The following is a 16,547-nucleotide window of genomic DNA, read 5'->3' on the forward strand; positions in this document are numbered from 1 at the left end:
ACCTTCCTTACCAAACCTTCCCCCATGTCCCTCACAAACGTATGAAAAAGAATAGGACCCAGGACAGACCCTGTGCCCCCTTATTCTTGTGTTCACTTTCCTATTAAAAACACTTCCCCCCTGAACCTTATTTAACCCTTTAACATATTTAAATGTTTCGATCATGTCCCCCCTTTCCCTTCAAAGCAAAAATGAGAGGGGAATAACGTGGATGTGGGTTTATCTAAGATTTTAACGTGCTTTGTACAGAGTTATTCTATGAAGCCAACGTCATTTCAGCCCGAAAGTCTTAAAGAGATTCCTATGTTTACATATGAGTGACAGGCGTGGCTGGCTTTGAATCTTCAAGTTCAGCGTCCACCCAGAAAGATTGACGATGACGCCTTAGAGTTTCGAGGGCCTTCATTTCTATCGGAGTTGGGGTGACACCCAAGTCCTCCAAGCCGGGGAGATCGGGAAACCTCTGATCGGTGATGTGCAACTTTAAACAGATAAGAAAAGAAAAGACAATGATGTTTCATCTACAGCGACGTGTTTAAACTCTGCAATCATTAAATAAGGCAACTGTACGTGTCAGAAACTTCAGAATGCAGATGCGAGAGCAATCAAGGGCTTTCCGAAATATGCCCATGTTACACCAACACTCCGCAGTCTGCATTGGTTCCCGATCAGTTTCCGGTCACAATTCAAAGTGTTGGTTATGACCTATAAAGCCCTTCAAGGCACCGGACCAGAATATCTCCGGGACCGCCTTCTGCTGCACGAATCCCAGCGACCGGTTAGGTCCCACAGAGTTGGCCTTCTCCGGGTCCCGTCGACTAAAAAAATGTCATCTGGCGGGACCCAGGGGAAGAGCCTTTTCTGTGGTGGCTCCGACCCTCTGGAACCAGCTCCCCCCAGAGATTAGGATTGCCCCCCACCCTTCTTGCCTTTCGTAAACTCCTTAAAACCTACCTCTGCCGTCAGGCATGGGGGAATTGAAACATCTCCCCCTTGCCCATGTTGTTTTGGTGTATGATTGATTGTGTGCTTGTTTTTTATATATATTGGGGTTGCTTTTATGAATTTTCTAACCTAAAACTGTAATTTAGATTGCTAAATATTAGATTTGTTACTATGTACTGTTTTTTGCCATTGTTGTGAGCCGCCCCGAGTCTGCGGAGAGGGGCGGCATATAAATCCATTAAATCTAATCTAATCTAATCAAGGTAGGTTAAGGGAGAGGAAAGGCTTAAGATATCTCATGCTTATGGTATTAAAAAAAATGGTTCCCCCCCTGTGCAGAGATGAATATGCTGTCAAGAAACCTAGAAGGAAAGGAGAAATTTGTAGAAAAGTAAGCAAATATGTCAATATGCAAAGCAACACGTTAACTAAAATAAGCTAAAAATGTATATATCTCTGACTGAAATTCTGAATGAGAAGGGGATGTAAATACCCCAAATGTATGTTTTATCTATGTCTGTTTAACCCCTCTCTTTCTTATTTGCTTTTGTCTTTCGTCTTCCTGTTCTGTTTTATTTATTTTCTTAGCATCTTAGTTGGCTACTCCTGCCATCTTAGTGTAACTTTCCTTTCTATTCCCTCATCTAAGTCATTTATGAAGATATTGAAAAGCACGGGGCCTGCTAAGATGGAGACTTGCGCTATCCCGCTACTTAGTTCTCTCCATGTGAACTTAGACCCATCAACGTCGTTGCCCTAGCTCAGCTCCAACGTGCCCGTATGTGCCGGCCAGCTGATTTTTGGCTTGCACAGAGGCTCCAGGAGGGCGTGTTTGGCTTCCAGAGACCCTACGGGGGAATGCGGGAGGGTGTTTTTACTGTCCCCTGGCTCCAGGGAAGCCTTTGGAGCCTGCGGAGGGCAAAACACGAGCCTACTGGGCCCACCAGAACTTGGGAAACACGCGGTTTTTATTTATTTTATTTATTTATTTATTCGATTTTTATGCCGCCCTTCTCTTTAGACTCAGGGCGGCTTACAACATGTTAGCAATAGCACTTTTTAACAGAGCCAGTGTATTGCCCCCACAATCCGGGTCCTCATTTTACCCACCACGGAAGGATGGAAGGCTGAGTCAACCTTGAGCCGGTGATGAGATTTGAACCGCTGACCTTCAGATCTACAGTCAGCTTCAGTGGCCTGCAGTACAGCACTCTACCTGCTGCGCCACCCTGGCTCTTATGGCCTCCAGAGGGCCTCCAGGGGTGGGAGAAGCTGTTTTTGCCCTTCTCAGGCATTGAATTGTGGGTGTGGGCACTTGCGCATACGCGATAGCACATACACATGCTATTTCAGCACTCGAGGGAAAAAGGGTTCGCCATCACTGCCTTAAAGACTACAGTGATCCCTCGTTTTTCGCGGGGGATGCGTTCCAAGATCACCCGTGAAAAACAAATTTCTGCGAAGTAGAGGAAAGATTTTTTAAATATATATTTAACAAGTATTTGGACTTTTAAAACCCACCCTTTGCATTAAACAGTCATTCTATAATGTTTCTCAGCTGGAACTATATGTGATATCCTACCAGTTTCTTTAATAGAGCGCAGTAGCACTGTAGTAGAAGAATTTTGTGGATTTTCAATGGATTTTAAAATTTTCAATGGATTTAATGGATTTAAGCCCCCTTTGAAAACCCGTGAAGTAGCGAATCCGTGAAAGAAGAACCACAAAGTAGCGAGGGATTACTGTACTCATTGAGTGCTGCTTAATGATACCCTGTTTCCCCGATAGTAAGACACCCCCGATTGTAAGACATATCGGGGGTTTCAGGGGGGTCGGCTAATATAAGCCGTACCCCGAAAGTAATACATATGTCTTACTTTCGGGGAAACATGGGGGTATTGCCGCCTCCCTCTCATCTAGCTGGACCTGGAGAGCGAGAAGGCGGCGAGGGTGAGGAAGGCGCTTGGGAGCGGCGCGGCGGGGAAAGCAGCGGGGGCGGGGGCCGCCTCCCTCCCTCCTTCCTTCCCAGCTGGCAGCACACTCCGGGCCTCGCCGGCCGGCTCCCTCCCCATCTGTCTATGTCTTTTTCTGACTCCAGCGCGCACCGTTTTTTCCAATATAAGACATACCCCGAAAGTAAGACATAGTGGGGCTTTTGGGGATAAAAAGAAAGTAAGACACTGTCTTACTTTCGGGGAAACACGGTAGTAGTTCCTTTACTTTCTGATAAGTTGCTTTACTTTCAGATTTTGTTCCTTGTTCCTTTTTTATTTATTGGATTTGTATTTATTTATTTATTGGATTTGTATGCCGCCCCTCTTCCCTCTCTTTTCTTAGAAATATCTCTTACAACGTTTCAAAATGACACCGATGTACTGCAATGCAAACCCAGCGAACGGCTACATCCTGATAAGGGACATACCAGAATAATCTTCTGTAAATGTTACTAAAATCAACATTTCTTTCCTGGTCCTTAAAAAAAAAAAACCCACACAAAACCCCTGCCCGTGTTATCCTGTTCTGTGCTTTGACCGGATATATTTTGTTGTCCTCATTATTATTCTCTTTGTGGCTAAAGGGAAAACATCCTATCAAAGAAAAATGAAACTGAAAAAGAGATATAAATGATTTGCAGGCTTTAAACTCACCCGCTCAACTTTGTCTTTTGTTATCGCCGGCTCAAATGGATTTATCTCAAAGCATTTCGCAATCAAACTGTAACGAAGAAGGGAAAAAAAGCAACATCAAAATAAATCCAAGTTGTCTGAATGCCCAGACTATTTAAATCGGAAAATCTTTTGGTTTGCTTTTCATGGTTTCGTTAAATCAAATTTCTCTACTAACTGAACAGAACACAGTTCTTTGTATCTGTTCTGCCAGCGTGTGCTAACCGCCCTTAATTACAGGTTAATTAGTCCAAGCAGACACACACACACGATAGAAGGCAAATAAATGTTCTTTATCAACAGAAGAGAAGAAAAAACTCCCTTTTAAACTTCAAAGGGATTTCTTGTAGCAACAAGGCACAGTTGAAATACAATACAAGAACGAAGTCCGATTATTAACTCAGTAACTGTGAAATTGGGGCACAGATACTGTTGTGCAAACAGTGATAAACACTCACAATGAAGTGTAATCCAAAATCCAGGAATCCAAACACAGTCTTGAATACAATCAGGAAACAACAACTGACCTTGACGAACTACGATCAGATAATCTTCCACAACGGCCAAGCCAGCACGTTGCTATTTATATCAGCAGTTCTAATTACTGGAGCCCCACCCAACCACAGGTGGCCTCTCTTATCTCCTTTTTTTTTAAATAATTTTTTTATTAGTTTTAAATGTTAAAACATACAGACTACATACATACAACATAAAAACAGTGTCCTGTGAAGGTGCACCCATCGCCTGACAACATACATATATACCCCACCACCAATTGGAGGGTCTGTACTAACATCTTTAATATTCTTCTAAGCTGGAATCTGCATTCTATTTACATATCAAAGAGTGATTCTAATTTATTCTTTATGGCTAGATCACAAATTCTACTTGTCATATAACCTCTCACCATTTCCCATCGTTCCATCAATGTTTTCAATTTATTTTCATTATACATTATTCATCCTTACCTCCATAATTTCAAAGCAAATGTGGTCCACCACGTACCGATACCAATTCTGTATCGTCCATTTTGCTGCTTCATTCCAGCCCAATACAATTACTGCTTGAGCGCTATCCAATGCTGCTATTTTGATTTCTTTAAATTCTCTTAAGTCTCCCTTTTTCTTTTGTAATTGTCCAATTAATAGTTAACATCCTGTTCATTTACTCTTGCACTACTTTCCAAAATTTATGGACTACTGAGCACTCCCAGAACATGTGCATAAAAACTCCTCTCTCTATGCACAACTCTACGCATGCGTGGGTCTGTCGTACGTTCCTCCTCTGAATCCAAAGAAGATAAGGAAGAGAAGGAAGATTGATCTCCTCCTGGGCTGCCAGCCAAGCCCCTCTCTTCCATCACACCCACACTTCCTTCGTCATCGGATAGTTGTCTCTATCTGGAGCAAAACAGGCCTGTGACATGTGGATGTTTCCCCCACCTCCACCTCCACGTTCCTTGGGGCAGGAGCTGGGCCAGAGCTAACCACAACAGTATCTAAACAAATTTGTATCTAAAATTGAACGGGTCCAAAGAAAATGGTGGAAAGTCTCAAGCATTAAACTTATCAGAAAAGACTTCATGAACTCAATCTGGATAGTCTGGAGCAGTGTTTCCCAACCTTGACAACTTGAAGATATCTGGACTTCAACTCCCAGAATTCTGGGAGTTGAAGTCCAAATATCTTCAAGTTGCTAAGGTTGGAAAACACTGGTCTGGAGGACTATCAGTCCCACAAGTAATCTGGCCCGATCTAAGCTGGCCAGTGGCCCTCCAACGGAGCCCAGCCAGGTGCTATGGGCGGGGTGGCTGAGAAAAGACGCCATGGAGCAATTGCAACCTGTAGCAAGATATGGGGTAGGGGGTGAGGGTGTCTTAATGCTTGTACTCCTACCCCACCAATTCTTTCTCCCCCCTCTCCCCCCGGTTCTCATGATGCTTTGGGTCTGCTGCAAGCCGAACTAGAATTCCCTTTCTTTCTTTTATTTTTCTTCCTTCCTTCCTTTTTCTCCTTCCCCCTACCATCTTCTTTCCTCTTTTATTTCTTTTTCCTCTTTTCTCTTTCTTTCTTCCTTTCTTTCTTCCTTCCTCCTTCCTTTCCCTACTTTCTTCTTTTCTTTCTTCCTTCTTTTCCTTTTCCTTTCTACTTCCTCCCTTTCTTTCTTTGCTTCCTTCCTTGCTCTTTCTTCTTTCCTTCCTTCTTTCCTTCCTCCTATCTCCCTTTCTTTTTCCTTCCTTCCTTCCTCTTCCCTTCCTTTCTTCCTTTTTCCTTCCACTTTCTTTCCTTCTTTCCTTCCTCTTTCTTTTCTTTTTCCTTCCTTCTTTCCTCTTTTCTTCCTTCCTCCTATCTCCCTTTCTTTTTCCTTCCTTCCTCTTCCCTTCCTTTCTTCCTTTTTCCTTCCACTTTCTTTCCTTCCTCTTTCTTTTCTTTTTCCTTCCTTTTCCTCTTTCCTTCCTTCCTTCTTCCTATCTCTCTTTCTTTTTCCTTCCTTCCTTCCTTCCTCTTCCCTTCCTTTGTTCCTTTTTCCTTCCACTTTCTTTCCTTCCTCTTTCTTTTCTTTTTCCTTCCTTCCTTCTTTCCTCTTTCCTTCCTTCCTTCATTCCTTCTATCTGCTTTCCTTGCTCTTCCTTCCTTTCTTTCTCTCTCTTTCCCTCTCTCTTATACACACACACAACACTACTCAACATCCTTAAGATTCAGCCTATGAAAGAACCCACCACCAACCAAATAAACCATTGCACTTACCGGTAGATGGGACCAGGTAGGGGGTACATGAAGAAGGGTCTGTGCATGACCGAGTAAACATACTTGACCATGTCATAAAGCATGTATCTGTGAGGGCTGTAAAAGAAGAAGAAGAAGAAAAGGAATGAATTTATAACAGACACGAGCAGTACAACAACGAGTTAAGAACTTCTGAACAGCACAAGTAGTCCTCGAGTTACAACGCTTCATTTAGTGACCGTTCAAAGTTAAAACGGTACTGAAAAACCGACTTTTGGGACCGCTCTTCATTTACAATTGTGATGCTGCAGGGGAATCCCAGCAGGGCAAAAACAGGCGCTTCACTGGCAACGGAAGTCTGGAGGGGGGTTTCCCAGCGAGGGGAGCTTCAGTGAAATCACAACATCGCAAAAACACAGAGGTCCGGAGGTCGGGTTTCAAGGACTTTGGTGTTTTTGCGATGCTGCAATTTGACTGAGGCTCCCCTCGCTGGGAAACCCCACCTCCGGACTTCCGTTGCCAGCGAAGCGCCCGTTTTCGCGATGCTGGGATTCCCCTGCAGCATCGCAAAAACACAGAAGTCCGGAGGTGGGGTTTCCCATGGAAGGGAGCCTCAGGGGAATCCCAGCAGTGCAAAAACGGGCGCTTCGGCTGGCAAAAGGGGTGAGTTTTGGGCTTGCACGCATTAATCGCTTTTCCATTGATTCCTATGGGAAACATTGTTTTGTCTTACAAACTTTTCACCTTACAAACCTCGTCCCGGAACCAATTAAGTTTGTAAGACGAGGTATCACTTTGTGTGTGTGTGTGTGTATATATTTCTTCAGACAGACAGCGTAGCTGCAGCAGTGTTTCAAAATAGTGTCTGTAAGGGATGTACGTTACAAGCAGCGTGTCCTCACTGAATTTCTCACTGTGGAGAAAGAAACTGTTGGGAACATTCACAAACGTTTGTGTACAGTTTATAGAGAATCTGCAGTCAACAGAAGTACGGTTAGTCGCTGGGCACTGAGGGTCAGGCCATTGAAAGTGATTCGCACAGTGCAGAAATGGCTTCGTGAGCAGAACAAGGAGTGGTACCGACAGGGCATACACGCCCTTGTGTCTCGCTGCAAGAAGGCCGTAGAACGGGACGGAGATAACGTGGAAAAATAGGGAGTGTAGAAGAAACATCATTCTTTCTTGTGTGTAAGTTTCATTGTGTTCAATAAATAATTGTTGAAGAAAAAAAATGTGGTGCATTACTTTCTGGGCGACCTTCGTATTTGGGCAAATCAGAGATTGCATTGTTCCATTTACAGTACCTATTTCTCTTGGGGTGCTGTGTGTGCCTTAAAGTCAGCCTTCTTCCTTCGGCAGCGACCCTCCTCCTCCTCTTCTTCCTCCTTCTCCCCCCACCCAAATTTCGAGCTTTTATTTTATTTGACTCCTGGTGAGTGCTCTGAAGTGATGTGCCGGTGCCTGGAGGCTGTTGGGGTCTGGATGGGTGTCAACAGACTCAAACTCAACCCTGATAAGATGGAGTGGCTGTGGGTTTTGCCTCCCAAGGACAATTCCATCTGTCCGTCCATTACCCTGGGGGGGTAATCACTGACCCCCTCAGAGAGGGTCCGCAACTTGGGCGTCCTCCTCGATCCACAGCTCACATTAGAGAAACTTCTTTCAGCTGTGGCGAGGGGGGCGTTTGCCCAGGTTCGCCTGGTGCACCAGTTGCGGCCCTATTTGGACCGGGAGTCACTGCTCACAGTCACTCATGCCCTCATCACCTCGAGGCTTGACTACTGTAACACTCTCTACATGGGGCTACCTTTGAAGAGTGTTCGGAAACTTCAGATCGTGCAGAATGCAGCTGCGAGAGCAGTCATGGGCTTCCCTAAATATGCCCATGTCACACAAACTCTCCGCAGTTTGCATTGGTTGCCGATCAGTTTCCGGTCACAATTCAAAGTGTTGGTTATGACATATAAAGCCCTTCACGGCACCGGGCCAGTTTATCTCAGGGACCGCCTTCTGCCGCACGAATTCCAGCAACCAGTTAGGTCCCACAGAGTGGGCCTTCTCCGGGTACCGTCAACTAAACAATGTCGGTTGGCAGGGCCCAGGGGAAGAGCCTTCTCTGTGGCGGCCCCGACCCTCTGGAACCAACTCCCCCCAGAGATTAGAATAGCCCCCACCCTCCTTGCCTTTCGTAAGCTCCTCAAAACCCACATCTGCCGTCAGGCATGGGGGAATTAAGATAATCTTTCCCCCTAGGCTTCTACAATTTATGCATGGTATGTTTGTATGTATGATTGGTTTTATAACAAGGGTTTTTAACTGTTGTAGTATTGGATTTTTACATTCTGTTTTTTGTCACTGCTGTTAGCCGTCTCGAGTCTACGGAGAGGGGCGGCATACAAATCCAGTAAATAAATAAATAATCTTTTGGGCAAGATTCCAGAAATGGCTTGCTATTGTCTGCTGCCTAGGGCCGAGAGTGGCACAAAAACAACCCAGCAGAGGCTGTTTGCTCAAGGCAGGGGATCAATTCTCTGTCTCCCAGTTTCTAGGCATTTGGCTGGCAATAAAGCCTCTGTGTTTAGGGTAAGAGGTGAAGGTCATTTTTAATGGAGTTGTGTTTCACGGGAAGGGACACGCCAAAGCGAAACAACGCGTTGAAATGTAACCTTTATTGCATATGCAGGACAACAAAATAAAACATTTCACTTCTCATCCGAGAAGCCTTTTCTGTTCATGAAGAATCAAACCAACTTTTTGGAAGGCTGGGGATGTCTTTAGTCAAGATATAAGTTTAGCTTTTAAAAATATTTTAAATCAAATATTTCTATTTAATTGTATTTAGTGTTTTATATATTGTACTTTTATTGAAATGTTGTAAGGCGGCCCGAGTCCACGGAGAGGAGCGGCATTTGAAAGAAAGAAAGAAAGAAAGAAAGAAAGGAAGGAAGGAAGGAGGATGGAAAGAAAGAAAGAAAGGAAGGAAGGAAGGAAGGAAGAAAGAAGGATGGAAAGAAAGAAAGGAAGAAAGAAAGAAAGAAAGAAAGAAAAGAAGGAAGGAAGGAAGGAAAAAGGATGGAAAGAAAGGAAGGAATGAGGATGGAAAGAAAGAAAGGAAGGAAGAAAGAAAGAAAAGAAGGAAGGAAGGAAAAAGGATGGAAAGAAAGGAAGGAATGAGGATGGAAAGAAAGAAAGGAAGGAAGAAAGAAGGATGGAAAGAAAGAAAGGAAAGAAGGAAAGAAGGAAAAAGGATGGAAAGAAAGAAAGAAAGAAGGATGGAAAGAAAGAAAGGAAGAAAGAAAGAAAGGAAGAAAGAAAGGAAAAAGGATGGAAAGGAAGGAAGGAAGAAAGAAAAAGAAGGAAGGAAGGAAGGAAGGAAAAAGGATGGAAAGAAAGGAAGGAATGAGGATGGAAAGAAAGAAAGAAAGGAAGAAAGAAGGATGGAAAGAAAGAAAGGAAGGAAGGAAAGAAGGAAAAAGGATGGAAAGAAAGAAAGAAAGGAAGAAAGGAAGAAAGAAGGATGGAAAGAAAGGAAGGAAGAAAGAAAGAAAGGAAGAAAGAAAGGAAAAAGGATGGAAAGGAAGGAAGGAAGGAAGGAAGGAAGGAAGGAAGAAAGAAAGAAAGAAAGAAAGAAAGAAAGAAAGAAAGAAAGAAAGAAAGAAAGAAAGAAAGAAAGAAAGAAAGAAAGAAAGAAAGAAAGAAAGAAAGAAAGAAAGAAAGAAAGAAAGAAAGAAAGGCAGAGAGCCAAGGCAACAGCCGAAACGGACCTTGTAAGATTTGAATCCAATGTCAAAATTAACCCTTTTATTTTTTACAGAACAATTAAAACTCAGACCACATGTTTTCTGAACAGTTTTTATCCCAGAGCTATAACTGCACTTAACAATGTACTTGGAGGTCACCATCAGTGGTCTGTTGTGTGGATGTTGGATGGTTCAGGTGGGAAATTGTGGCGGACTGAGCATGTTCTTTCAGATTGTTATGTATGTTGAGATTGGTCTTTGGCGCCATACGAATTTCGTTGCGTGGGTAGACTGTGTATATGCATGCAATGGCAATAAAGTATTAATTTAATTTATTTATTTTTCACTTTTAAGGTCGCAGCAATGATTAAGTACACGGGAGTAAGTAAAATAATTCCTGTGACCTTAAAAATTATCTTCTGGAAACATTTGGATGAAACATCCTCATTTTCAGCACAATTGGGGGTGGAATGTAGAAGAACCAGACCTGCATTTTAAAGCTTTTTTTTCCCCAGTTAGGTAATCTTTCAACTCAACCGCCAATTTATAGGACATCTGAATCTTTGTAAATCAAACTGGGTAAAAGGTAAAACCAATAAAAAGGACCAGCCCATTTCGTTCTTGCCCTACGATCGCTACCCCACCAGCAGATCGGGACGAGATGCTAACTGCACCTGTTTCCAACCAAGGTGGATTGGATTTAAATCGAGTTGTAAAATTTATATCACGGCTTGAGTTAAATCAACTTGATTTAAGTCATCATTTTTAAAGAGCAGCTGTCATCTCCTCCAACCCGCTGTTGACTCACCCGACAGTACCAATATTGCAGAATATACGGCCTCGTGCTACAATTCATGCTGAATAAACTAAATTATGAATGTATCTTAAACAGAAAACTATAGAAACATAGAAACATAGAAGTCTGACGGCAGAAAAAGACCTCATGGTCCATCTAGTCTGCCCTTATACTATTTTCTGTATTTTATCTTAGGATGGATATATGTTTATCCCAGGCATGTTTAAATTCAGTTACTGTGGATTTATCTACCACGTCTGCTGGAAGTTTGTTCCAAGGATCTACTACTCTTTCAGTAAAATAATATTTTCTCATGTTGCTTTTGATCTTTCCCCCAACTAACTTCAGATTGTGTCCCCTTGTTCTTGTGTTCACTTTCCTATTAAAAACACTTCCCTCCTGGACCTTATTTAACCCTTTAATATATTTAAATGTTTCGATCATGTCCCCCCTTTTCCTTCTGTCCTCCAGAGTCAGACTATACAGATTGAGTTCATTAAGTCTTTCCTGATATGTTTTATGCTTAAGACCTTCCACCATTCTTGTAGCCCGTCTTTGGACCCGTTCAATTTTGTCAATATCTTTTTGTAGGTGAGGTCTCCAGAACTGAACACAGTATTCCAAATGGGGTCTCACCAGCATTCTATATAGTGGGATGCTGGTGAGACCACATTTGGAATACTGTGTTCAGTTCTGGAGACCTCACCTACAAAAAGATATTGACAAAACTATATTTAGATAGATTTTTTTTACTCCAGAAGCATTTTAGTAAAATAAATTTAGATAGATAGATAGATAGATAGATAGATAGATAGATAGATAGAGACAGACAGACAGACAGACAGACAGACAGACAGACAGACAGACAGACAGACAGAGATGGATTATAGTTATTTAGATGAGACAGGTAAAAAATAGGATACATACCCAACCAATGCGTATGTTTTTCCTTTAGAACCAGGGTCACGGATAGCATTAACTATTGCCCGGGCTACGTCAACCACCTATCAAATAATATTCAACAGAAAAATATAGATAAGTTTAATTACAATTTTTTGAGGTTAAGGAAAATATACAGAAGGACCGTCTTCTGCCGCACCAGTTGGCCTTCTCTGGGTCCCGTCGACTAAACAATGTCGTTTGGCGGGTCCCGGAGGAAGAGCCTTCTCTGTGGCAGCCCCGACTCTCTAGAACCAGCTCCCCTCAGAGATTAGAACAGCCCCCACCCTCGTTGCCTTTCGTAAACTCCTTAAAACCCACCTCTGCCGTCAGGCATGGGGGAATTGAGATATCTCTCCCGGGCCTATACAATTTATGTATGGTATGTTTGTGTGTATATCTGCTTTAATAATGGGGTTTTAATGTTTTTAAATTATTAGATTTGTCATGAATTGTTTTATTGTTGTTGTGAGCCGCCCCGAGTCTACGGAGAGGGGCGGCATACAAATCTAAATAATAATAATAATAATAATAATAATAATAATAATAATAATAATAATAATAATAATACAGGTAGTCTTCAACTTAAAACCACAATTGAGTCCAACATTTCTGCTGTTAAGTGCCACGGTGGTACAGTGGTTAGAGTGCAGGACTGCAGGCTCTTTCTGCTGACCGCCGGCTGCCTGCAGTTTGGCAGTTCGAATCCCACGGGGCTCAAGGTTGACTCAGCCTTCTATCCTTCCAAAATTGGTAGAATGAGGACACAGATTGTTGGGGGTATATAAGTCTTAAGTGCTATTGCTATTCCTTCCTTCCTTCCTTCCTTGCTCCCTCCCTTTCTTATTCACCTTTTTAAAATTTATTTATTTATTTTTAAAGAAAATATAATCTTTATTGAAGATAAATAGGGGAGGGGATACATAAAGCAAAAGGAGTATACAGTTATAAGTCAAAGTACACACATATATATAAAAGGGGGAAAAAACTAAAAGGAAAGGAAGAGAAGGAAAGAAAAAGGAAGAGGAAAAAGAAAGAAGGGAAAAAATAAAAGAGAAGTGAAAGAAGAGGTGAATTCATATCTATAAATTTATCAGAAGTCCTAAATAATGTCAACTTATCTGTTGACCCGATTACTCTACAGCGTTTAAGGTCTTTAACTATCTGTATAAATGAAAATTTTGAGTTTCTAAACTTGAGTTAGAGTTAAAAATTTTCTTGTTCTTATTCACCTTCTTTGGGGCGCAGTATTGCAGAATGACTTTGCCCACGGCCAGGAGTTTGATACTGACCGGCTCAAGGTTGACTCAGCCTTCCATCCTTCCGAGGTGGGTAAAATGAGTACACAGATTGTTGGGGTATATAAGTCTTAAGTACTATTGCTATTCCTTTCTCCCTCCCTCCCTCCCTCCCTTCTGCAAAGCACTGTGAAGTGGTATATAAGTGCTATAGCTATTTGTGAACTTTTTCGCCACAGCTCTTAAGAGAATCATGTTTTCGTTGAGTGATTGTGGCTTCCCCTATTGACCCTGCTTGTCGGAAGCCCAGTTGGGTAGGTCGCAAAAGTGGATCACATGTCTTCAGGACAGTGCAACCATCATTAATATACACATGCCAGTTGCTGGGCATCCAAATTTTGATAGAAACATAGAAACATAGAAGCTTGACTGCATAAAAAGACCTCATGGTCCATCTAGTCTGCCCTTATTGTTGTGAGCCGCTCCGAGTCCTTGGAGAGGGGCGGCATACAAATCTAATAAATTATTATTAATAATTATTATTATACTATTTCCTGTATTTTATCTTAGGATGGATATATGTTTATCCCAGGCATGTGTATTATTATTATTATTATTATTATTATTATTATTACTATTTATTAGATTTGTATGCCGCCCCTCTCCACAGACTCGGGGCGGCTCACAACAGTGATAAAAACAATATATAATGACAAATCTAATAATTAGAATCTAAAATGACAATAGTACATTTAAAAAATCTAAAAAGCAAGGAACCCCAATATATATATATATATGTCACATGTTTAAGCTGAATTTGAAAATTAAGGGAGACTAGGATAGATCTATTTCGGCCTTATTTTGGCCTCATCAGCTAGCCATACCCACTGGGACTTGAACCTGCAACCTTTGCCTTGTAAGGCAGAGAATTATCCTCTAGGCTACAGTATCCAATCCCTTCAGCTCTGTACCAGGGAAGGGTTACATTTTGTGTCGAATCACCCTGGTGTATTGAAGGAACATCACATACATATAACATACATATAGTCATATCATGCACAAAAACTACATAGGCAGGGGGAGATGTCTCAGTTCCCCCACGCTTGATGACAGAGGTGGGTTTTAAGAAGCTTACGAAAGGCAAGGAGGGTGGGGGCAGTTCTAATCTCTGGAGGGAGCTGACTCCAGAGGGTTGGAGCCGCCACAGAGAAGGCTCTTCCCCTGGGTCCCGCCAGATGACATTGTTCAGTCGACGGGACCCGGAGAAAGCCAACTCTGTGGGACCTAACGGGCTGCTGGGATTCGTGCAGCAGAAGGAGGTCTCGCAGATATCCTGGCCCGGTGCCACAAAGGGCTTTATAGGTCATGACCAATACTTTGAATTGTGACCGGAAACTGATCGGCAACCAATGCAGACTGCGGAGTGTTGGAGTAACATGGGCATATTTGGGAAAGCCCATGATTGCTCTCGCAGCTGCATTCAAAATGTAAATTCAGTTACTGTGGATTTACCAACCACGTCTGCTGGAAGATTGTTCCAAGCATCTACTACTCTTTCAGTCAAATAATATTTTCTCATATTGCTTCTGATCTTTCTCCCAACAAAGCTCAGATTGTGCCCCCTTGTTCTTGTGTTCACTTTCCTATTAAAAACACTTCCCTCTTGAACCTTATTTAACCCTTTAACATATTTAAATGTTTAATCGTGTGTCCCCCTTTTCCTTCTGTCCTCCAGACTATATAGTTTGAGTTCATGAAGTCTTTCCTGATACGTTTTATGCTTAAGACCTTCCACCATTCTTGTAGCCCGTCTTTGGACCCGTTCAATGTTATCCATATCTTTTTGTAAGTGAGGTCTCCAGAACTGGACACAGTATCCCAAATGTGGTCTCAACAGCGCTCTATACAGCGGGATCACAATCTCCCTCTTCCTGCTTGTTATACCTCTAGCTATGCAGCCAAGCATTCTACAGCGCTCTATAAAACGAGCCATGTGGTCGCGAGGGGATGCTGCGACGGTTTTATGTGTGAAAAACTGTCGTCCATCCCAGACCAAAGTTGCAAGTATCGTTATAACTCTGGTCACTAAACCAACGACTGTGATTCAAGCACTGCCCAAAAATGAAAAAGAATTGGTACTTACATAAATAGGCTGCTTTACGGTTTTCTTGCCAAAGCCAACCATGGGCACTCCGCCGATGCGCCGCATTCCTGTATGAAGACAGAAAAGTCTGTGACTTAAGATCTGGCAACAAAGCAAATTCTTCAAACATCCATCTAAAGATACAGTACAGTGGTACCTCATCTTACGAATGCCTCTTCTAACGAACTTTTCAAGATACGAACCCGGTGTTCAAGATTTTTTTGCCTCTTCTTCCGAACTATTTTCACCTTATGAACCCAAGCAGCTGCTGCTGGGATGAAGGGGTTTCTTCCCCCCCCTTTTTTGAAGAAAGAAAAGGGAGGGGCAGCTTGGAGAAAAGATTTTGCAGAGAACAACGAGCTTGCAAAGGCACTGAAAGGGTGACTTTTTAAGAAAGAAAAGGGAGGGGCAGCTTGGAGGAAAGATTTTGCAGAGAACAACATGTTTGCAAAGGCACTGAAAGGGTGACTTTTTAAGAAAGAAAAGGGAGGGGCAGCTTGGAGGAAAGATTTTGCAGAGAGCAACATGTTTGCAAAGGCACTGAAAGGGTGACTTTTTAAGAAAGAAAAGGGAGAGGCAGCTTGGAGGAAAGATTTTGCAGAGAACAACATGTTTGCAAAGGCACTGAAAGGGTGACTTTTTAAGAAAGAAAAGGGAGGGGCAGCTTGGAGGAAAGATTTTGCAGAGAACAACATGTTTGCAAAGGCACTGAAAGGGTGTCTTTTGAAGAAAGAAAAGGGAGGGGCGCCCCCCTTGCCTTTTTTCCTTCCCACTCACCCTTTAGCCTAGCCTTGCTTCTTCCACCCGCCCCCTTTAGCTGCTCCTCCCCGCCCTCTGTTCGCCTCCCTTCTAATGTTTGGGATTTTCCTGAAGGATTTGCAGGCATTATTTGCTTTTACATTGATTCCTATGGGAAACATTGTTTCGTCTTACGAACTTTTCACCTTACGAACCTCCTCCTGGAACCAATTAAGTTCGTATCATGAGGTACCACTGTATATTGTGAGGCTCAACTGGGCTAAAATGATTCCCTGAACTAATAACCAACCCCCCCCCCAACAACAACAAAAATGGCTAGAAGAGATTTTAGAAATGAAACTCATTGTGAAGCCCGAATTATATCTATTGGGAATAATTATTGATAAATATGAATGGGGGGGGGGCGACTATATCTAACATTACATATTTTAACTGAGGCAAGGTTAGCCTAGGTCAGGGGTAAGCAAAGTTGGCTCTTCTATGACATGTGGACTTCAACTCCGGTCGAACGTCTTCGTGACGTCAAAGCTCCGCCTATGGAATTCCCTATTGGGATTCCCCACCTTCTTTCTAGCCTCCAGATCGGCCAAAAACG

The 16,547-nt window shown here is 42.6% G+C and overlaps 1 protein-coding gene across 1 annotated transcript in view; it reads right to left on the reverse strand.

The window, feature by feature from the left end:
• Positions 1-203: 203 nt before the first annotated feature.
• The window catches only part of NDUFA9 (NADH:ubiquinone oxidoreductase subunit A9), a 30,946-nt gene continuing 14,602 nt past the window's right edge, over positions 204-16,547 (reverse strand). The window contains exons 7-11 of the mRNA XM_070755204.1: positions 15,194-15,261; positions 11,801-11,877; positions 6,359-6,454; positions 3,594-3,660; positions 204-481 (exon numbers count right to left, since the gene is read on the reverse strand). Coding sequence (XP_070611305.1) covers positions 308-481; positions 3,594-3,660; positions 6,359-6,454; positions 11,801-11,877; positions 15,194-15,261 — 482 coding nt within the window. The 3' untranslated portion in view covers positions 204-307. The remainder of the gene's footprint in view (positions 482-3,593; positions 3,661-6,358; positions 6,455-11,800; positions 11,878-15,193; positions 15,262-16,547) is intronic.

The sequence above is a fragment of the Erythrolamprus reginae genome, chromosome 6 (genome assembly GCF_031021105.1).
Source record: "Erythrolamprus reginae isolate rEryReg1 chromosome 6, rEryReg1.hap1, whole genome shotgun sequence".
NCBI lineage: Eukaryota > Metazoa > Chordata > Lepidosauria > Squamata > Dipsadidae > Erythrolamprus > Erythrolamprus reginae.